This window comes from Poecilia reticulata, linkage group LG18 (genome assembly GCF_000633615.1).
Source record: "Poecilia reticulata strain Guanapo linkage group LG18, Guppy_female_1.0+MT, whole genome shotgun sequence".
Classification (NCBI taxonomy): Eukaryota; Metazoa; Chordata; class Actinopteri; order Cyprinodontiformes; family Poeciliidae; genus Poecilia; species Poecilia reticulata.
In genome coordinates, this window is record NC_024348.1 from 7,094,028 (window position 1) to 7,118,586 (window position 24,559).

The 24,559-nt window shown below is 39.4% G+C and overlaps 2 protein-coding genes across 3 annotated transcripts; both read left to right on the top strand.

Annotated features, from left to right (window-relative positions):
• Window positions 1–363: 363 nt before the first annotated feature.
• LOC103480354 (vang-like protein 2) lies at window positions 364–13,688 on the top strand. Of its 2 annotated transcripts, none has more exons than XM_008435257.2 (8): window positions 364–915; window positions 5,232–5,473; window positions 6,935–7,058; window positions 7,438–8,045; window positions 8,643–8,779; window positions 9,016–9,148; window positions 9,329–9,575; window positions 10,619–13,688. In XM_008435257.2, the coding sequence occupies exons 2-8, from the start codon at window positions 5,403–5,405 to the stop codon at window positions 10,874–10,876; spliced, it is 1,578 nt and encodes a 525-aa protein (XP_008433479.1). In that variant the 5' UTR covers window positions 364–915; window positions 5,232–5,402; the 3' UTR covers window positions 10,877–13,688. The 2 variants fall into 2 exon arrangements, with proteins under 2 accessions (XP_008433479.1, XP_017165903.1); XM_017310414.1 differs by lacking the exon at window positions 364–915 and adding an exon at window positions 5,046–5,161.
• A 116-nt stretch (window positions 13,689–13,804) lies between these two features.
• Window positions 13,805–23,829, top strand: LOC103480355 (SLAM family member 5). Its single transcript, XM_008435260.2, has 6 exons — window positions 13,805–14,032; window positions 19,547–19,774; window positions 19,852–19,962; window positions 20,100–20,372; window positions 21,954–22,058; window positions 23,708–23,829. The coding sequence occupies exons 1-6, from the start codon at window positions 13,999–14,001 to the stop codon at window positions 23,806–23,808; spliced, it is 852 nt and encodes a 283-aa protein (XP_008433482.1). The 5' UTR covers window positions 13,805–13,998; the 3' UTR covers window positions 23,809–23,829.
• The last annotated feature ends 730 nt before the right edge of the window (window positions 23,830–24,559 follow it).

A 24,559-nucleotide genomic window follows, 5' to 3' on the forward strand; every position in this document is an offset into this window, starting at 1 on the left:
TACTTTCACCCCTGTGAATAACGTATTCACGATGATCAGTGTCAGCTTCTCAGCACTTCTACAGTATTTTGCATACCGAAACGTTCTGTCTTGGTCTAATCTGGTCAGAGCCCACATGTTTGGTGGGTCCCCTACATGATTTGTGGAAAAACTGCGAACAGCACTTCGTCTGACTTCCTTTGGACGGTTATTGCCTGGATTTGTTGAGTTCACAAGTAATATATTGACGGCCATTTTTTTTTTTTGGATTACCAGTTGTAACATACTCTCATGCAGAAAGTTTCAACTTTCAGTTGGAAAAATACGAGCATTGATTGTAGTTTTCGGTCTACAATTACGAAACTTAGCTGGTGTATCACAAAAAAAAAAACTTAATAAAATGAGTCAAAATGTGAACAACCACTGTACGGACGGAGTGACTAAGAATGAAAGATAAAGAAAATAAATTTTTTTTGTCTCATTGAAACCGTAACGTGCACGACTTGTAATAAATTTCCAAAACGACTTTTAATTCCCAAACCCCTCACCGGAAGTTGCGCGTGAACCCAGTTTTACCTCGACGCTTCTCAGCCCGGCGTTGTGTCGTCCACCCATCCCGACTCAGCGGGACTCCGGGACACAACAGATGCGACGGAGCCCCGGGACGAGGTGCTGGTAGCAGCCTGTTGAAGCGACGTTTTTGTGGGAGGGACGCGGGGAAGATTTGCCTCGGAAAATAAAAACAACAGATTGTTGCACTGTGAGCTTTGGGGTTGATTTGTAAATTTCACCTTCAATGGCCGTTGGAAACCGCGCGGACTGATGAGAAAGGACGTAAAGTGAAAGACAAAAAGACTTTTTGATGAGGGACGCCGCTGCTAACTGGCTCTTTGTGTCGGAAGCGTCTTTTTTCTTTTTTTTCTTTTGAGCAGTAAGGTGAGACCACCCTGCGGGGTTTATATTCACGTCTTCTTCATTTAGGCTGCTTGGTCACACAAGTTTGCAATATGAAAACTTCCCACAAGTTTAGAGTTGTCACACGTTTTTTTTAATCTTTTTAAATTATTATTATTATTGCCCCGATCCTACCAGTCGAGGACTGATGAGCTGGCAAACATCTCTGCGGCTGGACTAGAAAATGTTTGCACGCTTTCATGTGGTGCACACTGACGCGCACTTTCCTGCTTTAAGTCCGGCTGCGTGTGCGCAGTTTTAACCAGGTAGCTTTTAACTTTTTTTATTTGTGGGGTTTGATCTCACGGCGGTCTCATGCGCCTTTCTGGCTTGTGTTTGTTGAGCGAGTGACTGCATCCAACCGCATCACTACACGTTGGGTGTGTTTGCTTTGTCTCAAAAAGCACCTCTGCCAGTGCCGTTCCCAAGCCGGGGCGGGGCGGGGTGGGGTGGCTCCCTAGTAGGACACAATGTGTATACTTTTTCTAAATATACAAACCTTAAGGGAAGAGAAAGCATGTTTGTATAAGTTACATAATGTTTGCGTCATTAGGATTCCAGAGGGAGCTCCTTAAAGGACAAAAGGGGCTAAATAATTCTTTATCCGTCAGTCTTTATTTAAGCAGGAAGAAAACTCTTTTAGATTAAAAATCTAATTTACAAAAGTGTCCTGGACTATGCAGCACCAAAATAAGAAATAAAACAGGACAGTGTCTGTAATATAATATAATGTTTTTGTGCCCTTGTTTCTAATGCTGGTCAGCTGCAAAGCTATACTCTGGCAATAAACAAATAATTATTTTTACAATAATTTTATTTATTTTTTTTAATCTTTCTTCTTTTTGAATCTTTGAGTATTGTTATTATTTCTCTGCTTTTCGGGACTTTCTTTTAAGGTTTGACTCAACTGTATACACGGGTTTAATAGACAGTCATGGATTTCCTCCAAGTCAATACAGCTTAAAATTGTACATATTCCTTCATGAGATAAATCAAACCCTTTCATTTTGTCATTCATAGAGCTAATTTTAAACAACCAACCTCCCAGCTTTGTACGTACAGCAACGACATAACATTGACCACTTTCTAGTAGTCAAATGAATGGAATAAACACTACTTTTATCCACAAATGTTGTAAGCAGAGAACTTTTAATTCGCTTCCATTTTGTCGAGAACGTCAGAACGCAAAAACGACTGGTTTCCGACTGATAATGGGCCGGTCAAATGCTAAATTATCATCACGGGACAATTTCTGTGTACATCTGTAAACAGCTATGTTCGATATTTAGCTTCCGCGCTGCCAGTGAGGGGATCACGTTGAATATGGAGCTGATCTTGGTATCCAGTGGGAATCAATATGTTTTGATTGAATTAGGAGAGGAGAAAGCTTTGCGCCCATCAATAGGATTGACTCCATCGTGACTCAACGAGAGTCAGAGAGAGAGAGACACAGCTGGTTTTGTTTACCAGCTGTGTCTCTCTCATTCACTTAGCAAAACAGTTGTGCTAAACTCAAGAAACACTCAGAGGTATTTTCTCACGCACTAGCATGTCTTACTATAATGTCTTTGACCTTAAAGTACGAGTCTTTTTGTACCAGGCGATAAACATCCAGATTTACTGCAGCTATGAAACGCACTTCTTAACAGTCTAATTGAACCAGTACTCCAACATATGAACATTTTCCTGAACTGCAGAAAACTCTAAATATAATTTCCGTGTCATTCTTGGGAAACTAGGTTCTTAGGTCAATGGGATTTGTATTTTTAGCTACAAAATAATAGGAGCACTCTGATTTGTGTGACACTGTGTGATGGTGGAGTTATTTTTATCGTTTGTTTTCACCATGAAGGCCTTAATTTAACATTTTTGTCCAATTGCAGCATAAAAAAAACACAAGCAACCATGAGAACCAGCTCCGAAGTTTTCTTTAGCTTTCATGTAAGTTATTGTAAAATGTCAGCAAAGGGAGTCTTTCAGGTTTACATTGATCCAACTGTTTATTGATATGCAACATCCTGCATTTTAATGCCTCCTTCAAATGTCACATTGCTTTTTTTTGTTTAAATATCACTTAAAATTTAAAGTCCTCCAGTCGTGCCTCCGTTCTTCAGATTTTCTCTCCAATAAATTGTTGTAGAGTCTCTATCATCCTTGATAATTCTTGTTCCATTCACAGAAGTCAGCTGAGCTTCCTTTTTGCTTTTTTGTAGACATTTCATCAATCATTCGGAAAAATTACATTTTTGTCATTTCTGAACAGATGTCAGAAGTTTCAAGCTTAGAAGTCGCAGTCAGAACTACAATCGCACTGATAGGGTTGCTAATGTCTCTAAATGGACTGTAAAGTTCATGAGTTAGGGACCCTACCTTCTAATCTGTTCAATGTCTGGAACATTGCCACTTGATTATGCCAACACCTGAGTTGTTTGGGTCACATGTCTTGAGGTGTGAATGCCTGTAAAACAGATGAGTCCGTAAAGGAACCTATTAGTTAGTGCGATTGTTCCTAAATGAACCCGATACTTTCAACCCATGTTCAAATCTGACAGAGCACTTTGCATGAGAGATAAAATGTCTTCAGGAATTGAGAGAAGTCCATTTGGCTGCTCAGCAGACATAGACCTTTTATAAAGAGGTCTAAATCACTCGTTCCATAAGCTTTTTGAAGGTCTTCCAAGTCTTTTCTTGAACTGTAGCTGCTTTTACCCTCATTTTTTGTCCAGTACTTGTATCTGAATGTTTAAGGGGAACTCATTAGACTTTTTAAGTCCTCTGGCCTAACCAGTCTGCTTAATTTGAACTAAGACGAGCCACCTATGAAAACCATTAACCAAAAATAAAACAAGAGGAAAACATGACCAATCCGAGCATAAAATGACATCACCAAGGGAATCTTAAAAGAGCCATTGGGATCCTGTTTCACTAGTTTAATGATTTTTTTTATTTATTTTTTGCTTTGCCTGGTGACATAATCAGAGGTCAGATACCAGAATTATGTCACAAAATGTACTTAAAATGTGATTGGGTAGCAATTTGTACACAACTTCCTGTCTGTGGAGTTTTTCAAAAGGTGGAAAAATGTGTCCAATCTTTGTCATTTGAAGTGGTTTGTTCACTTGATTCTAAGAACTGAGAACAGATACTGTAATATTCCCCCTGAGAAGGAATATTCAGGTGAATTGAGCATATTATAGTCCAATTCACCTGAAATGTTTTCCGCTATGCGCCTCTCTGCTTTGCCGAACGTCCCGCCGTAGAATTCCACGTGGGAATCACATGAAATCCCTCAGCGCAAATTGAAGTGTCCGATATACAAAGCAGAAACAGGAGGTTAGGGCACAAATGAGAAAGCACGAGGACGTTGGTTATTAGATTATAGGTTGGTTTGTAAAGTACCAAGAAGACAACACGAGTCATGTCCCGACAAAGACTGAGTATTAAAAAAACAGAAACTGGATCAGATTTTGAAGATGAAGTCAAACCTTGAACTGGAGTCAGATTCACAGCTTTGGTGAAAGGATTGTCTGTTTTTGTTTTCTGGGGGTGTGTATAGCCGAGGGGGTCGAGGAGGAGATGGAGCGCTGAGTTGTTGTTCTGGTCTCCATGACAACACCCCACCACCACCTCCCTCCTTTGTCTTTTCTCACCCCTAGACTCCCATTCATCCCCATTGTAGTAGCTGAGCTGTGTTGCCCTGAGATACCACAGGGGACTCTTGGGAATGTGGCGCCTGTGTGCGGACGTCAACTCGACATTGCAAAGAGCAAGACAAATATTCAGCATGTTGCATTTTTTAAATCATTTTATCTTTAGCTTTAATGTAAAACTAGCATGTTGTGGATCTGTGCAAATACTTGGCCTCCTCTTTGATGCTTCCTGAATGCTGGAGACTCAAGGCCTGGTATGGAAGTTGCACTTTATCAGGCTGAGAACACACTCTGGGCCAATACGCTTATGGATTCTCATGAAAAAGTCTCCCATAAGACGGAAGAATGGGCTCAGCTATGTCCTGCGCTGCCGACAGCACACAGCCTTTCAACAGAGCGCACAGTGCCAACATTTTAACAATGCTGTCTCTCTTCTTTCCATGGCTGCTTGGTATGTGCCCCTTTCGAGACAGTTTTACTTGTCTCACATGACAAATTATCCTCTTCCTTTGCACTCTCTCCTCACTCCTAATCTCTCCTCTGTCCCCTGGCTCACACGGGGCAGTATGCTCTACTGGGTTGCAGATCCTGCAACTCTTCTCTCACGTTGCCTTCCTCTCTCATCCTTCCTCCTTTTTTTTCCCTCAGGCCTCCAAGATAGATTCCCTCAGGAGTAAAGTGGACTTGTTGCGTCTTCCGTTGGTCCTTTCCACAAAGTCCATCAGCAACCGCAAGAGCCAATTGGGCGTGGTGTGGGAGAAGGGCGGCGGCTCGGGCACGGGAGTGTCACGGAAACTCCGCCCACCGCTGGCCTCCGACATGGACAACGAGTCAACGTATTCGGGCTATTCCTACAAGTCGTCCCACTCGCGTACCTCCCGCAAAAACAGGTAGGGGACGGTGTTTGTTTCTCGCTGTCTTTACAGGGAGATATTTACTGTGTCTTGCTAATGTACTCACTGTTAGTGCAAATACGGGACAATATGGATGAAAACCTGCATGATACTGCTGTGGTGGAGGTTCACCTTCCAGTGGGACGTTGATCCAACACACACCGCCAGAGCTACAATGAAATTAGTCAGATCAAAGAGTATTGCATTAGGATAATCTAACAGACTCCAGACTTGAAACTAATTTAGAATGTGATCCAAGGCTTAAAATTCAATGTTCAAAGACTTTCTCTAGCCAATCTGACTGAGATTTTTGTATTTTGCAAAGAATAAAAGGTAAACAAATTCAGACATTTGGTGGGCAAAGCTGGTATAGACCTTAAACCACAGTGCAAAAATTATGCGTTTTATGTTATTTGACTGTTCTAAATTGATATTTGGTGTGAGTTTAATTCTTGTGGATAGACTTCCTGTGTGAGTGCCTTACTCTCACCCATTGATATCCGGGTCAGACTTCTGGGCCCTCTTTCCAAACAGCAGGTTTTGCGAATGGATTGGTGGACTGATTTGGGGTTTTCTACAGCAGTACAAGTGGAATATGAAGTCAGGCATTAATACTAGTGCTTGCAATGTCCAGCATTTCCACTAGATGTCACCAAATAAGACAGAGTTGGATCCAGACTTTTGCAGCGCTTTTGTTGAGGCTTAACTTGTTGCAAATGGTTTCTTATTTTAAAGTCACAAGTAATTACCGTTGAGGGTGAATAGTCTCTCGTGTCTCGTCCCAGGAAGTTTCTAGATTGACAACTAAATTGCTAATCTTTCAAAGTGAACATGACCAAAACACCCTTTTTAAACTTTTGTATTTCATAGAAGGTAGAAAAGGGAATGAAGGAGTTGAAGTAATGTTGAAAAGGCAACTGAAAATTATCCAGTATTTGAAATAAAAGTAATACAAAAAAGATTTGAATCCTTAAAGTAGCACAGCCTGTTAACTTAAACCCTCTTTCAGTGTTTTAAACTTAAGGTTATTATGGATTTTATTATTTGGGAAGCTCTTGGGTCAATCATTGTTCTAAATGTGTATATGTAAACTGTGATGCTGTGGCTCATTGAGGTAAAAGTTTGCGACTTCAAGGCTAATACTGTATATGGCTTGAGCTGATCTATAACCTATATGAGTGTTCCTGGCATTTCCTGAATACCAAAAAAGATTAACTTTTTTTTCTAAGTTGAAATGTAACCCTGATTTTGAACCTTATTTTGCTCTGTTGTCTTTTAACCATTGATTCGTTTCATGATTCTTTTCCAGTCTATTACAAGTTATGTTATCATGACCTACTTTTCTGTACATCCGCAATCTGACAGTCCTTTTCCTAAAATGTCTCTCCAGAAAATGTTTATTGTCCCTGAATGACTACTTATTCCTGACATTTATTCTGTTTTCCATTGTTTCTTCAGGGAGAGAAGGGACCGGCATCGCTTGAAGAATCGGGATGGCTCAATCCGTGGAGATAAGTCTGTGATGATCCAGGCCCCGGGCGAGCCACTGCTGGATCCTGAGTCCACCGTAGCAGACGACCGGGTCAGATTTTCATTGTGTAACTCGTCTGTCTTTATATGGTACGGTGGCCGACAGGTGCAAACGCGCAGCAACAGAGAAAAGATGCAAACAAAAAAAAGAGACGCAACCAAATGAAATGCAGCAAACAAAAAAAGAGACGCAAACAAAAAGCTAATGCAGCAAACAAAAAAGAGACACAAACAAAAAGCTAATGCAGAAAACAAAAAGAGATGCAAACAAAAAACGAGACGCAAACAAAAAGCGAATTTCATTTGGTTGCGTCTCTTTTTTTGTTTGCATCTTTTCTCTGTTGCTGCGCGTTTGCACCTGTCGGCCACCGTAATATGGGATCTATGTGAACACATGATCACCAACACCCACCGTTCTTATGTTCCCACAGGACGACAACTGGGGTGAGACCACCACCGTGGTCACTGGGACTTCTGTGGACAGTATCTCCAATGAGGATCTGACTCGGATCTCTAAGGACTTGGAGGACTCTTTGCCTCTCGACTGTCGCCGTTACATCAGCCCCGTTCTAGGAGCCATTTTGGGGCTCATCTCTGTAATCACTCCCTTGGCTTTCCTCGCCCTTCCACAGCTCCTTTGGCGGGACACATTGGACCCTTGTGGAACGCCATGTGAGGGCCTTTACATCTCTCTGGCTTTCAAACTCCTGATCCTCCTCATCTCCACGTGGGCGTTGTTCCTCCGCCCGTCCAGGGCCACTCTGCCACGCTTCTTCGTCTTCCGCTGTCTGCTCCTGGCGCTGGTCTTTCTCTTTGTTGCATCTTATTGGCTCTTCTACGGCGTCCGGGTCTTGGAGCCCCGCGAGACGGACTACAGGGGGATCGTGGGATATGCCGCATCTCTGGTGGATGCACTGCTGTTCATTCAGTATCTGGCTCTGGTTCTGCTGGAGGTCCGACACCTGCGGCCCGCTTTCTGTCTGAAGGTCGTCAGGACCGCTGATGGAGTCAGTCGGTTCTACAACGTGGGGCATCTTAGGTTAGTATAAATGCATTCAATTAATGGATCAGTCGGCGATTAAAAGCACAAATTTTGGTAAAATTCCTGAGAAATCACTCAAATTCATTGCTTATCTGTCACTCCTGTAATAATGATCTAACAGACTGGAGTATAAAACTTGGTTAAGACTTTCTTGGCTGATGATTTGTGAAATGCTGTTACATGAATGCTTGCAGTGACATTTACATGCACTTTGAAGCAGCAAGGAAATGAAACCTCAAACACTTGAAATAGTTCAGTGGAGCAACTGCAACCTGTTTCTGAACTGTTCTGCTTTAGCCACATTAGGGTCGAGAGGAATACATTAAGAGATCAGGTCCAATCAAAGCACTCGCTACAAGGCAGGAGATTTAGCTGATGTGCCTTAATATAACATAAAAGTAGATTGTTATTTGTGCTTTGCATAAAACTGTTTATCCTCGTGGCCCGTTATCGTCGCCCCCCAGTCATGACTCACTGCGGCGCACCACTTCCTGATGCTTTGCTGGTTTGTAGCTGTGTAACATCCTGACAACAACTTTCCCTTTCTAAAATGCAGCAAATTAGTCATGTCCCCCTTTTTCTGGTGCAATGCAGCATCCAGAGGGCAGGAGTGTGGGTTCTGGACCAGTACTACAGCGACTTCCCAGTCTATAACCCAGCATTACTTAACCTCCCCAAGTCCATCCTTACCAAGAAGATGTCCTCCTTCAAAGTCTACAACCTGGAAGAAGGTACATTTTCTCTCCTTTATATTATAAGAAGCCATCACTGTTCTAAATGTCTAAATGTTTTTTTATATTTAATGTGATACATACAATACAAAGATCAGTACCTTGGTTGAAAAGGCCTTATTCGTGTGTCACTTGTCTGAACTGGCACTTCCTTATTTTGTGTAATCAAAAGATGAAACGGATGATTATATCCATCCTTTAGGTGGAACAATTTAAATGCATGTTTCTACCCACAGAGAACACCAACAATTCCACAGGCCAGTCCAGAGCCATGATAGCAGCCGCCGCTCGGAGAAGAGACAACTCCCATAATGAGTACTACTACGAGGAGGCAGAGGTGGAGAGGAGGCTCCGCAAACGCAGGGCCAGGTAGCAATACAGGGAAAAGTACTGGACGTTGCTGTTAGATACTTGATAGACCTAATAAAGTAACTTCCCTGGACCAGTCTAGTTAAAGCAGCAGCTCGTATCCATAAAGTTCACCAACTTTGGTTGATGTTCTAGTAGAATCATTCCACCTCTCGTACATCCTGTTTTGTGTCCTTGTAGACTGGTGGTGGCAGTAGAAGAAGCTTTCACCCACATCAAGCGTCACCAGGATGACGACACCCCCACATCGTCTCCCAAACACCCACGGGAGGTGATGGACCCCAGGGAGGCCGCCCAGGCTATCTTCGCCCCCATGGCCCGGGCCATGCAGAAGTACCTGCGGGCCACCAGGCAGCAGTCCTATCACACCATGGAGAGCATCATCAACCATCTGCAGTTCTGCATCACGCACAACATGACACCTAAGGTTAGGAGGTGTTCCTTTTGAAATGCGATTTTAATGTAGTGCCATTTATAGCACAGTCAAGAAACTATGTTACCTGCAGTTTATACCAAAAACAACTTACAAGAAATTTGACTTTGTATTATATCTGTATGTTATGCCTTGAAATTGGCCTCTATCCCTTTAAGGGTGTTTAATACCTGATAGTCTCATAGACTTGATTTGATTGAGAGCCAAAATTGCAACATTTGTTAAATGTTTTCATTTTCACACTTCATTGTGCCAAACAATCCAAACCTTCTGATAAAACTGTTCCCCTCCTCACCTGCGGGGGCGCTGTTCCATGAACCACTGAAGGAAACGACACAAAAGCCTCTGAAGATGATATCCAGAGCTACTTCCTTCTTCCCAAAATGGAAACGGACATGGAGTGGCGTCAGATTTTAGCAGTTGTTGAATTTCTCTTTTGTCTTTGGTAAAAGACCACAAGACATTTCTCCCACTACTGTTACAGTTATGCTTTTTGTATTGTTGCATTTACCCAGAATGCCCTGCGCTATAGTCTGCACCGGCTTTTTAGAGCGGCCTCCAGTCCGCTTGGCATGCATTCAAACCGCGCCAGACTTCACTTAAACCGAACCAAAATCTAGGGATCTAGAGTTCCTCGTCAGAGTTCAACTGCTCATTCACACCTCCCCAAACAAACCAGACTTTATAGGCAAACGAACTAAAGTTCGATTAAAACCGACTAAACGGGGCTGGTGTGAATGCACCGTAAGAAGCTCCTTCCCTTTCAGACACTCCCTCTGAAGCACATCATAACAACAATGCTTGTCCATGCAGTCTTTTGATGCCCTTTATAACTGTTCACAGGAGCGTCAAAGTTCCTATAATAAGCTCAGCAAACTTGTGATTTCACAATCCATGAATGAGTCAAAAGCTATGTAGAAAAAAAAAAAAGCTAAAAGCTAAAATAAAAGCTATGGTTGACATCAAATAAAGCTCAAAAAAGTTGATTTTGCATAATACAACTCCCCGTGACCCACTTTTTCTTCCTCTCCTTAAAGGCCTTCTTAGAGCGCTACCTCAGTCCTGGTCCCACCCTCCAGTATCTGGACAACAACAGGGGGCGCCAGTGGACACTAGTGAGCGAGGAGCCAGTGACGGCCTCCTTGCGCCAAGGCCAGGTCTTCTCGCTGAAGCGCCTCGACTTCGCCCTGGTCGTCAAGGTGATGCCCCTCCCTTTCCTGCGCCTAGCAGAGGAGTTTATCGACCCAAAAAGTCACAAGTTTGTCATGAAGCTCCAGTCAGAGACGTCTGTGTAGCAGAACGGATGCAGCTGGACAGAAGGAAAGGGGAAGTTGAAAGATACTTCTTATCGAGGGCATGGTTTTTTATTTTATATACCTTGTAGTATTACAGTGTTGTTATACATGGTTTTTTTTTATTATCATTATTATTTGTCCAAATACAAAGCCATAAAACATATGGCCAAGACAAAGAAAGATGAAGTCGTAGCCCTTTATATTAGTTTGAAGAAATAAAGATATAGACACTTCCCTGTCTGAGTGCTGCTGGGGAAGTATCAGTCTAACACTTTGTTCTTCTCTAAACAAATGTCATACACAACAAAATGTGTTCTTCAGGCTTTGCTCCAGATCCAGTTGTGCTTTTTGCTTTTTTCTTTTCTTTTTTTTATTACCATTTAACATGACCCTTCGTACCACCACAGCACTCTACTAAAAAATCTTTTATTTTTACCAGAGTATTAGGCTTTTAGATAAGACTATTTTGCTGAACAAATCTTGGTTTTTATTTCTTCAGTAGTTTTTCTTTTTTCTTTGGTACAACTCAAATTGTAACCTTATACAGCAGAATCAAACATTGCAAAACCCAAGTGAAATGATATTTTAACCTTTACTGAGTCTTGTAACAAAATGATACGATCCGAAACAAAAAACAACTGAATTCTTTTTAGATTGCGGTAGCAGTTCTGCTTTCTTGAAATGGCAGATGAAGACAGATGACTGACAGATGATCTTTCTCGTGACAGACATGAGGAACAATTTTGATGTGAAAAATGTATTAATTGCTTTGTTTGGAACGTGTTTTGTGTTCACAGATAGGTAGTGGCTTCCAGTGAGTAATAACACACTGTCATTTTTTTCCCCCCACATTGTACACAATGTATACCAAATCAGCTGATGGAACTTAACCTGAAAGTGAAGCTAAATTCATGGTGTCTCTGTTTTCAAAATGTGGATTTAGAGTTCATGGTACGCTGAGTAGTTTATTTATTTACTGGCACATGGGAATTTTTCCCAATTTTTTTACCCTGACTGTTGTTAACTGACTATTGTTATACTTGCAAGTATTCCACACAAATATTTTTTGAAACGTACATTTTAGTGATTAGTCAAGTGTGTCGTGTCAGAGGAAAGTCCCTTCAAAGACACAAGGCTATGTGTATATGCCTGGTTAACCATAACTGCTTACCACAAGTCTCTGTTGGGTTAGCTTGATCATGCTGTGATTTGATGTCTTTTTTTTTTTCTCCAACACATATTTTGGAGAGCTAAACCTCTGAAGAGCTGAGAAATGCCCGAGATGTACTTTGAAGTTGCCCTTTTTACACATTTTGCTAAATGTATGCTAAACAGAGGCACGTTGGCGTCCACTTGTTGTGGGCTCACCAACTACATTCACTACATTGTTATACCGTACACTTTGTTACGCTTTGTTTGATTTTTCTTTCTGAAGTTAACATGTAGATTTGTGGATCTCTGAAAGGTCATGGACTGACTAATCGTACTACTGGTTGCAGTACAAGACAATAGTGTATTTCTTTCTGTTTTGTGAGTTCAAACACTAAAAGCCTTAACAAACACTTCAACGTACGTTAATGTAGACCTCAAAGAAGAACCTCCTGCTCATACTATTTTCTACTCAACTGAACCACAGCGTTCAACTTGGAGAAAATCTCTTTTCACTAGTCGCTGCAGCCAATTAGAGAAGACAAAAATAACCAAAAACGAAAGAATAAAATGAATTTTCACCAGAATATCTATGCAGTTTTTTTTTTTATCTTTGTTGTTCCTAACTTCATGACAAGCCAATGGAACAGGGGAAATGGCACATCACCCACCCTGTGAACGCAGGGAGTTCTTTATAAAAATTACAGAACTGTTGTCAGCGGTTACTTGTCGTCTGCTTCTCTTGCATGCAAACGCCATCAAAGGGCATGTCTGTGAATTATGAATATGGACTTAAAAAAGAAGAAATGTTTCAGAACTATCATCACAAAATGGCTTTTAAGTGTGACGTTGAACTGCAAGAGCATTTATTAGGTCTGACTGGATTCCCTAGTGAATTAAACTACGTTCTGACTTGTAGATATGTTCTATGGTTAAAATTGAATCCAAAGACAAAAGCAGGGGTATCATTAGTACTGCAGTGGAATAACTTTGAGTTGTTAAAAAAATAAATTCTTACAAAAATTACGCATTGGAACAAAAAGTTACATTTTCTTTTTGACTTCCTGTCAAAGTAGTTCTTTTCAAGCTCTTGAGAAATAATGACAATCTTCCTCAGTAGAAGTTGAGGTATGACGAAAGCAACTGGAGTGGGCTGAGAGAAGAGGAAGTGTGGTGATGGTGCTATTGGTTCCATGACAACAGCAGTTTAAGCTCAGCATGTCAAGACTTCAGTATTGCGACTTGCTTTCTAGTATTACTGTTGGTATTTGGATAACAAAGCCAAGCTCTCTCAAATTCAAGTATGAATTACATGTAAAGTGCTTAAGCCTGTGAAAGATTTGTTTTAATAAGCTACCTGATCAATAAATAGTTGGCTCTGTGTTTTGTAATCAGGAATAAGCTGTTGGATATTACCCGAGGTCACTGCAGGCCTCTCACACATCTGTCCATACATTTAAATTGTGAAATATGTGTACTTACATTATTTTACATCTTGAAAGTGTATAATGCCGTCTGACTTCAACTTTTTTAGCCTCTTTTTCATCTGCTAAAAATGCTAAAACCTTCGAAGGACATTGTTATCAGAAACTATTTTTTCGTACTATTATGCTTCCAGTTGATGCCAACACTTTATAATAAATGATCACATTTTTAAATGTCACCTGTTTTATTGTTTTTTTTTTTTGTGCAACCCCCCCTTCCCCCCCAAAAAAATGTGATATGTGACGTGACGAGAGTGTAATTGATGTGTAAGAATTTCCCACATCATCTGTGTGGGAGAAAACAGAAGTTTAAACTCAACAACATGTCTGGATGTTTGTATATCATGTAAAGTGTTTGATTAACAAACACTTTGTGTAACTAAATCTTGATCTAGCTGTTGGTGCGTTCTCATTCGCCGTTGCGGAAGTTAAGACGGGAAACTCTACTCTCCTTGAAGTCATCGCTGTCTATTGTCCGGCGCTGCAGCAATGAGATTTATCGTCCTTTTCCTGTTGTTTCAAGGTAAGTAATTATACCAGCGCCCCGTTTCAGAGAGCGGGCTTAGTGAATGTAGGGTCAGGAGTTGTGTGTGTGTGTGTGTGTGTGTGTGTGTGTACTCAGGCTAACGGCTACATGTCAGAAAGCCACGCAGCCGTTGACTCCAGTCAAGTTGCCACCACAACTCATTCTGAGAACCGTAAACTTTTGAGTCTGTCCTACTTTATAGCTGGTCAGGCACGGGGAAATTGGCAGAAAAGCCTGTATTTCTGTCGAGTGAGGCTGGTCATGTTTTTTGGTTAACATATTTTTGAGCACTACCGTTTCTCTCAGGCGCTGTAAATTATACAACGCAGGTGATTGTGATGTTACACAATCACCTGTGTGATTGTGTGGCGCTTGTGTCTGTTGGAAACTTTGAGTTTGAGCTCCACGAGGTGTTGTGTGAAGTTATTCTGCTTCTCTTTTGTGTGTTTTTTTCCACTAAGAGCTTCGTTTTATTTCAAAACCAAATCTTTTCATCCACCTTCGGAAAATAAATAATTGTAATGTTGACATTTACAAGTAGCTCGCGCACTGAAAACCGCTTTACCTGACTTATCTTCTTATCCGATCCGTAAACCCTGAGTGAGCTTGGTCGGTTTATTCAGAGTATTCTGCTCAGCGCTTCGCTTGTTAACCCTTCTTTCTGAAACGAGGCCCAGGTTTTTGAGAATATAATGTCTGTTTTAAAATGTAAAATATAGAACGACGGTTCAAGACATATTCTAAGACCTACAGAAGCCGGAATGTCAGGCTTTACTTCAAACTTCATGGTTTCTAAGCCTGACGGAAGCATTTGGTGTGGGCTAAGTGTGTTTATTTCAAGTGCAGATGTTTTAAAATTAAAACATGCCGTTGGTTCGATGGCTAGTTCTCATGACAGGCATGAAAAAGAAAAAAAGATATAGGAAATATTGTATACTTTATTCCCTGTGTCAGTTGTTTCTTAATTCTCAAAAGATTGATCCATGAAAAATGTTTTCTATTTGCATATGCATGAGATCCAATAATAAAGCAGAATGTGTCCCAGTGTGTATTTCCCTTTTACTAAGAATTGATACTGATGGCCTTCCCTTTTTCCTTAATAAAGGAACTTAACATTCCAGTTCAAATATCTATTACTGCAGACTGAGAAACAAAAGTAATCCCATTAACTTTTTCATATTTTCTCAAGTGACAAACTTCAATTAATTTTATTAGGATTCTAAGTCACAAACTAATGCATAGCAGAGAATTACTCTGTACTGGAAAGAAAGTATCTCATTATTTTGAAAGTTTCTTGTACCCCAAAAATATGAAAAGTGTGGCATGCATTTGTATTCACTCTCCCGACTCAATACTTTGTAGCCATTTGTTGCATTCATGTGTGTAAGACAGTTTTCAGGCTCTTTTTAAATTTCACTTCAGAATTGGGCTGTGCTTTGAGTTAATTACATGCAATTCCAACAAAATTTTAAAAAACGTATAGCACCCGTATACACATAAACAAGCTAATTTTCTAGTATCTGTAATAAGTAATTAATTTAAAGTCTGTGTAATTTGAATTCATACAGACTTTGAATTAAGTCTCTGTGTCTTGGGGTGCAGCCTAAAGTGACCCAATTCCGATTTTTTTTTTTTTTGACGTAATGCGACCTGTATCTGATCTTTTCATGACAGTCTGAACAGCACAGGTCAGATTCTTTTCGAAAGTGACCCATATCCGATACGTATTCGATTCAAATGCGACCTAATGTCCAGGCCGCATTCATCCAAACTGAACGTCATTGATACTCAACAAATTCTGCGTCCTGATGCGCGCAAGTGGGAAGAAAAGCAACTCTTCACCTGTGTCATAGGAGGTTATTTTCAATGTCTTTTAGGACCTCCACGTATGATAACTTTATGCTAATGTGTTGAAAGATTAGATACTTCCTTATTTGTAAAGCCCGACACCAAAGTATAACTTCACAAGTTGCTAAGCATTTCTCTTTTTTTATTTTTAATTATTTATCATGCAAGAGTTCTTGTAAAACTGGGTTACTACTTTATTATCCTAATATTACAACTTCATTTCCGCATTATTTTGACTTTATTGTCGAAATAATGCAACAATATTATTGAATATTGTATAATATTATTGTATATTTTTTCTCATAATATTATGAGTCTATTCTTGTAATTGGATTTTCTTTTTTCTTAGCCTCACTAAGAAAAAAGCAATGCTAAGAACCTGTGTGAAAAACTTTCTTCGTATTAAAACTTATGAGTCAGCGATTGCACAAACTCTTGCTGAACCTCAAGTTATGGATTAGAAACATTGATTCAAGAATCTAAACTTTATGCTGTCTGACTGTTTTTTGATTAAAACACGAGGTCACAATGTCTCATAATTCTTCCTCCAAAATGGCAGATAGATGTTTAATGCAAATAATTCAATATTAATAACAATATTGCTGAAACAGCATCTTAGCCTGTCGAGTTACACTGTATTGGCACAACTTAATTCAGATGCATAGAACCACTTACATATTCAAATCACTAATCTTAAAAGTGTGTAGGAAATGTTGATGATTGACAGGAGTGCCATGTTGTAAGGGCTGATCTTTGTTTCATGGTCAGTGTCTGTTTTGATTTCATTGGTTAAAAGGTCGCCCTGCGATGAACTGGCGACCTGTCCAGGTTGTACGCCTCTCTCAAAACGTTCGCTGGAGATAGGCACCAGCACCCCTCGCGACTAGGGATAAGAGTGTAAGACAGTGGATGGATGGTTAAAAGGTTTGTTTAAATGGTATCTGTTGAAGAACGGCAATAGAAATAAGGGAGATAGGACCTGATCAGGAAGAAGAAAATTGCCTCACCGTGAGAAACAAAGCCATCAGAGCTTTTATTAGCTCTGATGTTAAGCTCCATTGGAGCTTAAGATTCCCCCAGTTCATTTCTCTTTGTGTCAGTCATGCAAATGTTCATCTTGCATGGCTTAACCTTTACACCATCACTGCGCCCAAAATGACGGTGTTTAAGTGTCGCGATGTTCTTTTACATGAGTGGAGATGAAGTGTGTTGCTTTGGTTTATCGTGATAATGACAAGATGAGCAACATATGCAAATTTGATGAATACTGGAACAACAATATTTCACCCCTTTCAACAGCAATGAGCAGTGGATTCTGGCTGAAAGAGATGCAGTTGCTTTGGGTAAGCCCCTTTCTCCCTGCCTGGTCTTACTGGTGGTAGCGGTGGTGTTGGTGGCTGGTGTGGGTGAACTCGTCATTTACTGCTCTCTTGTCTGCCTCTCTTTGGTTGCATTGGTGTTTTAAGGAAATAACTGCACCTTTCTTTATATGAGTTTTTTTTATGCTGGACTAACAATGTTCATTGACCTTTAGTTAGAGAAGTGAGAAAATGTACTCATGTATAAAAGAAGTCGCTCACTTGTTTCACTTCCCAAAATTCTACATCTTCAAAGAGCATGTACCAATCCGACAAAACTTCTCTAAGTTTTTAAACCCTTAGACGGTACCTACATCCAGTTAGAAATATCTGCACTCACTGACTGGCCTAGTAGGAACAATAAATGGCTAACACTAATAGTGAACCAGATAATCACATTGTAGCAATATCTAGACACTGTAAGGACAACTGAAGTTGATTTAAGTGACTTTGACCATGGCATGGCATGGTCTGAGTGATTCAGAAACAGCTGTCTCTAAAGTTTACAGTGTTACATTCAGTGTTTAAAAAAATGAATCATCCAGTGGCAGGAAGTTCTGATATCGAACACATCGAACCTTAAAGGAGTTAAGGTTCCTTTAAGGTGCAGGACTGCATGGTGTCCAGAAGCAGGACACCATGCTGGATGCCACTCCAGTCGATATTAGATCTCAACAGGAATCTGAGGCTAGAACCTGAGCTGGGCTCCTACCACATTTCTTATTTATTTTCTGGGAAAAGGCGACTTGTGAAAGGGCAAAAGTTGGGATGGATCTAAGGAGTCACCTAATTCAATTTGAAGTAACACAATCTTGCCTCAGGGAGGCAATGAATGTGTAGCATAAAGGGCTTTTAGTGGTCAGAAAGACTGGAAAGATGCTATGTATTCAGTCTGTGTACTATTCGCAGGAGCTTAAGTACTTAAAGAGATGAGGAAAAATTAGTTTTTTATCAAAGTATTTATTATTATACACAACAGTTGTACTACTTCCTTGTCTTGTCCTCTGTGGTACAGGTACTCTTCAGGTCAAGGATTTTACTTTAAAATGCAAAGGGCAATCCGTAAAGTTGAATCGTGGTCCAGTAAATGGACCGACTAGCACACTAAAAACGCTGATAAGCGACATAATGGAGGAACACCGCTGTGATGACGTGCTGAAGGCAGAGTGTTCGAAAGAGCAGGAGCTTCTTAAAGAGACAGAGACCCAATTTCAAGGCGTCAAATTGTGAAGCCAGATATCTTTTAAGTGAACGTATATACTTGATTGTGCCATAATATAGCAAAATGCATAAACCTTTCTCACCCTTCTATCGCCCTCAAGAAATCCAAGCTGCTGTTGTTACAAGTGTACTATAGCTACTCTTTTGAAAAAGGATATGACTGACCTAATCTGTATTTTATATAATTATCTGGGCTTACTGATTGCTGCACTCGGTACACCTGCTCAACTGCTCAGTTTCATAAATGATAAAGCAGCTGATTAAGGTTTAAATAAAGTCGAGGGAGTCATGGTGACAACCTCGGCTTTAGGGAGTCATAATGGCGAAAGTTAGAGTGAGCGTAAGGAGTCACCTGATCTATTTTGAAGTAACATTACACTTTAACATTTTGATGTAAAAATCTTGTCCATGCATCTTGTCACCCTGACAACAAGGTATGAACAGGTTTCAACCCTGTAGTTAAAGTTCACTGGAACTATGTTGTTTATTTGAGTATAAGCCTGAAGACGCGGTTATCAAACCAAGAGAGAATGCTTCGCTTCACCAACTGGAATTACAGAAATTATAAAACTAGGCCAACTAAAAAAAAAACAGTTTTTTTTTTCCAATATAAATTTTTAAAAAGAGACGCATAATTTATTTTATATTTTTTGGCACTTTTAAGGAAAAAGTCAGGAGGAGACTTTGTTCAGTTGCCCCCCCACATTTGTTTGCATGCGTTTGCTTGTCATTGACTGTTTTGAAGAACCTTAATCTGCTGACCCATTTTTGTTCTGCTTAGCACCGTTTGAGTCTGATCTTGATTGCTTCAACTTAATTTAGAAGCTTGTGTTTTGGAGGCATGGCGCTCCCTTTTTGTTCCTTTTTGTTTTTGAGTTTACTTTACATTGATTTGTTTGGCTGTTTTTGTTTAATTACAGATGTTTCACTTAACCCTCTTTAATTTGTACTGTGTTTTTGTCTGTAAAACCACCCTTTTTTTTTTGTAATAAATCATTTTAAGTCTCACTTGTTACTCCCCTGGTCCCCAAGGCCAGGGGCGGTCGTAGCAATTACACTGATGCCTTTTAATTTTTTCCTCCAGGGCTGCAGGTTAAAGTTCTTGGCCAATTCGGCTCCACAACCACAGTCATAGGGTACGTAGGTGAAACCATTATCTTGCGAGCCAAAGCCATCGAATCATGGACTCTGAGCAGAATTGACTGGTCAATATTGCACAACTTCACCTGGATCGCAACATGGGACCACACTGGTATAAATACTGAACATCGCCCAGAATACAAAGGGAGGCTCTCACTTAACACAACAACAGGTAAAAAGGAAATGGTCCTCTGATAAGATGCAAATAAATGTTGATTTCTGTTTACAATGTTTTCTGTGTTTCTACAGGGGATTTAACGATGCGAGATCTTAGGTTACGTGACTCCATGCATTACGATGTGAACCTCCTCAACAGTTCAAATTACAACCAAGTAAACCGGGTCTATCTAGTAGTGAAGGGTAAGTTGCATTTCCTTAACTCGTTTTTTTCCTATAATCATTGCATCATTTTTGATCATGTCATTTTGGATGTTTGTGGTGATAAGTTCAATTGTTAAAAAAAATCTACCTTTTTTTCTATTCAATAACAATTGCAGAACGCCTCAAGAAACCGACCATACAGCTTAACCAATATTTCACAAAAAGTGAAAATGGCTGTGTTTTGGTGCTGAACTGTTCTTCTCCAGTTACCGGCGTTGCCTTCGTTTGGGAGGTCGAGCCTTCGTGTGACCACTGCAGCAACAATTCTTCAAGTAACACTTCAGAGCTTGTCGCCTTTTTCTCGACAAAGCCAGACTCTGTAAATCTCACCTGCATTGTCACGCGCGAAACGGATATCGAATCAAACAATTTGATCTCTAAGATTAAAGGTGAGTTTGTTAGTCATCATCAACCGTGGACAGAGAACGTTGGCATTAAGCCAACATTTTCGGTTTAAATGCCTAGAGTTTAAGATCCACCAGTGGAACTGTTTTTCATGCCAATAATATAATCACAAGACCTTCTTTAAATCTACCAATGTAGATGACATGAAGTCGCATCACTTTTTGGTTTGGTGCCACTACTACATAGTCCCTTCAACCCAACTCATTCAACATTGTTTAGTTGGAGGGTTGCTAGTTCTGAACCATCACAAGTGCACCTAATTTCTCAATTTCTAAGTTAAAATGTATTTGTCTGCAAAAACTGCAATGAGAAAAAATTCTTTGTCATTTGCCTAGAAGTCAGCTTTCCTTTCGTTTATGTGAAAAATTCACTATAAAGAGCCTAAAGGGATTAAACAAAAACAAAAACAGAAGGTTTGAAATCAGTATGTACAGTTGAAACCAGAAGTGTAGATTTACTGTATAAAAAAGGTTGACAAATTCACTTTGATACTGAATCAAGATTATTATTTATTTAATTTTTTTAGGACTTTATTTAAATTCAAAGCTTAACACGTTGTTGGATATTTTGAGTACATTTCCACATGCTTCTAAAAATGGCTCGTTTACATGACAACAGCGACCACAGTCTTTCACACCTGCGCTTTAAGAAACCACCTCCTAGTAAAACTTTCTGGAACACCTCCTACAGAGGTGTGACTGTACAGAACAATGGCGGATAGCACGGTGCTGTGTTGTACTTAACCTGTTGAGTTGTACATAGCTTTAGATCAGGAATATATGTGTTAGATGAGCACTTCGTTCATGGGAGACGGAGACATGTTAATTGTTTACAATGAGGTGGAAGCTAAGGGTGAAAGGCGCATGCGTGTTCTAAGACATCATAAAATCACACCGCCATCTAGTGGCCCGGGATGACAACTACAGCTGACTCAAGGTGCTGCTTTGTCTTCATGATTAGGGTGTCGGTGACCGCCTGCTGGACATCTGTCCAGTCAGAAAACTGCTGTATGATTATGTGGGCCTCTAACATAACCTTTCTCTATTAAAGATCATTTCTATTAGTTTAAGTTTTTTTTTTTTTTTAATAAATGGGTTTGCTGTTTTTATTTGTGATAATCATCAAAATGAACAGAAGGAAACTTGAAACACATGTATAATCTTGTATTCTGGGGGTGATGCATCTATGAAGTTTTACTTTTTCAACTTGAATTACTGAAAACAAGTTATTAAATGGATGATTCTGGCTCAAGGTTTCTGTCTGAAATGGAGAAGCTACAGTCTTTACAATCTGAATGTTTAAATATGTGGTTTTTTATGTGTTATATACACATGTGTGTGTATATACACACACATGTTATATGTGTGTATATATAAATGAATTGTATCAATTGTAGCAATATGAGATCTCTGTAAATAAATGAATAACATGTTGCTTTATTATAGTTTAATCAAACGTGTTAAGTTTTTTTTCAATTAAGCTTTTAGTAGAAAATACTACACTGTTTAACATGTACTTTTACACATATTTACACTGTTTTATGATTATCTTTGTTGTTCTTCCAGTACCAATGCTCGAAATGGAATCCGATTGTGGCTACATGTTTGCTTGGGGATTCATCACTGCATTTCTGATTGTGACCGTGGTGATTGTACTTTTGCGGTTTAGAGGTGAGAGGAAAAACATTCCGATTTTTCACTTAATTTGTATGCTTTCTTTGTGACACTCATTGAACCTGCAGACAAAACTATTTCAATGGAAGAGAAAAAAACAAATTAAACCAAGACATTACATTTATTTTCATGTTAAAACATTCATAGCCCAATGAAGAAGGTCAGATTTAAATTGAGGGATGAAACAGCTGCAGTGTTACCAAACCAGGTTACAGAAGAGAAACAAAAAAAAAATCCAACTCATTTTGGTTTGGTGAGACAATTTTTTTAAAGTAAAAAAGTGTTCTGGTCTCTAAACTTGTGTATCCCAGGAGTTTAAATATGACATCCTACAGAGTCGCTCCTCAAAAAGGGGAAAGATCAGAACATGTAAGACAGGAGATTGCTAAAATGAGGTTGGCAAAAAAAAATTTGACTTCATTTATTGAAATGAAATATTTGAACCTTCATATTTCTGTTTACATTTCGACTTCATTGTTAAAGGTTACTTCTGAAACACATACATGACACATGAACAGTCATAGTATACATGAATGTTTTTAATAGTAAATACTGTTTATATAATGATTTAACAGAATGTGCTTTTTATTCAGTCACCAGGATTTTTTAAATCCCTTTAAAAAAAAACCAAAACAATAAAAAACCTTTTTCAGATTGACATGACATGCTGCCTGAGACTTTTCTGAACTGAAACTGTTTGGGGGATTTCAGTTTGGGGTTAGCATGTTCCTCCTTTGTTTAGGTTTTATTTGTTCTCTTAAACAATAGACCTGAAGAATTGGTCGTCTTGCCCCACCTAGCGTCTGCGTCAAACCCGTGCAAAAATCCTACAGAGGCAAAGTGGTTGTGGATAAAGAGGGTCTAAATTCAACAAGACATGCTACAAACTCTGCTTTTAAAAAAAATTACAGAATCTCAGTTAGCCTTCATAGCGGGGCTGAACCCCGTATTACACCAAGCACTGTAGCTAATATTAGCTGGTATCTCGCCGGTGGACATAAATACAGTAAAGTAATATTCCAATCACAATATATACACAATAATATGTCCATCTTACTTGTGAAATGTTGTCTGTGGAGCCCTCACATCAATAGTCCATCGATCAGAACAACAATATCCCTCAGTGCTGAGGCATCTTCTGCTGTTTTGATTGAACAAAGTAGGAGGGTATACCGCTCCAAGATGGCTGCCGTATTTCAGCCAATGCTCTACTCTTATATTATGTCTATGATCACAACAATGCTTCTCTTTAACGTTGTTAAAGGGTTAATAAAGGAGCGAGGTTGTGAAGACTTCCTGAAGGCGGAGTTTCAGACAGAGCAGGAGTTTCTTAAAGAGACAGTGGCCCAATTTTAAAGCATTGATTTACAACTTTTTTTTTTTCTTGAGTCACATTAGGTGTGTATATATAGCATTTTATAGCACCTGAAGATAACATAGCTACTTGATTGTGCTATAAAAAGACACTATATATCTGTAAAATACATAATACTGTTCCTTTAAGTACATTTTATGCCCGTCTATCTGTATTGGACTGAACTGTGAATTGTAATATCTAGTAATTCATTGTCTATGTTCAACCAGACTATAACTGTTTCTGTTTCTGGTTTGACCAGCCAGACATTGACACTGTGTTTTCATTTTAGGTAAGATAACCGAAATATTCCAGCGGCAAGTAGGACCAGGACCAGGACCAGGACCAGGCATGACGGAATCCAAAGTTCAGCCGGAGAGTGTGACTTCCTAAAAATAAAAGTCCTAAATTTGACGTGGTTGTTTTAAAAGGAGTAGGGTGCTGTTTGGCTGTTAAAAAAAAAAAGATCTATTTTAATATTTTTCTTTTTAAAAGTCAACTACAGCAAAGAAACAATGGTTAAGATGAACAACAATAATGTAAACCTTTTACCAGAATAACATAATCACTGAAACTGTAACATTCCATCAGTCCATTCATCTTTGGTCAGAAATCTGAGTTTAAAATATTCTAAAATATTAATTTCACATGTCTGGTCTACATTATCATGACTGATTTCTCATGTTTTTTTTTATGTTGAGCCTTTTTGAATTGAGATACTGCTGTGTTTTTATGGCCTCAGAATAAATTTTATCTCCAACTTCTTACTGCCACGTAATGAAATAAGAACATTTACCGCACCCAAATGATGCAGTACGGACAAGTCACATATTACTTTGCATATTAAGTTAGCACTACCCTGGGCTGGCCCAAGGTTGTTTCTTGATTGATAAACGCAATCATTGATTGCTATTTTGTGTTTTTGCTCAGATGGATTTGAAAACACACACAAAAGATTAATTTCTCAGATTGTAACTGGAAGTAGTTTCTGTGCTGATTTAGGTTTTGGATATTTATCCAATGGAAAGAAGGAGAATGAGGCTACTTATACCTGAGGATGGCACTTTGCAGCCGCAAATGTGAATTTTCCTTTTTTTTAACTCTTGAAAAAAGTCATATTATTTATTACTGCTTTTTAAACGTT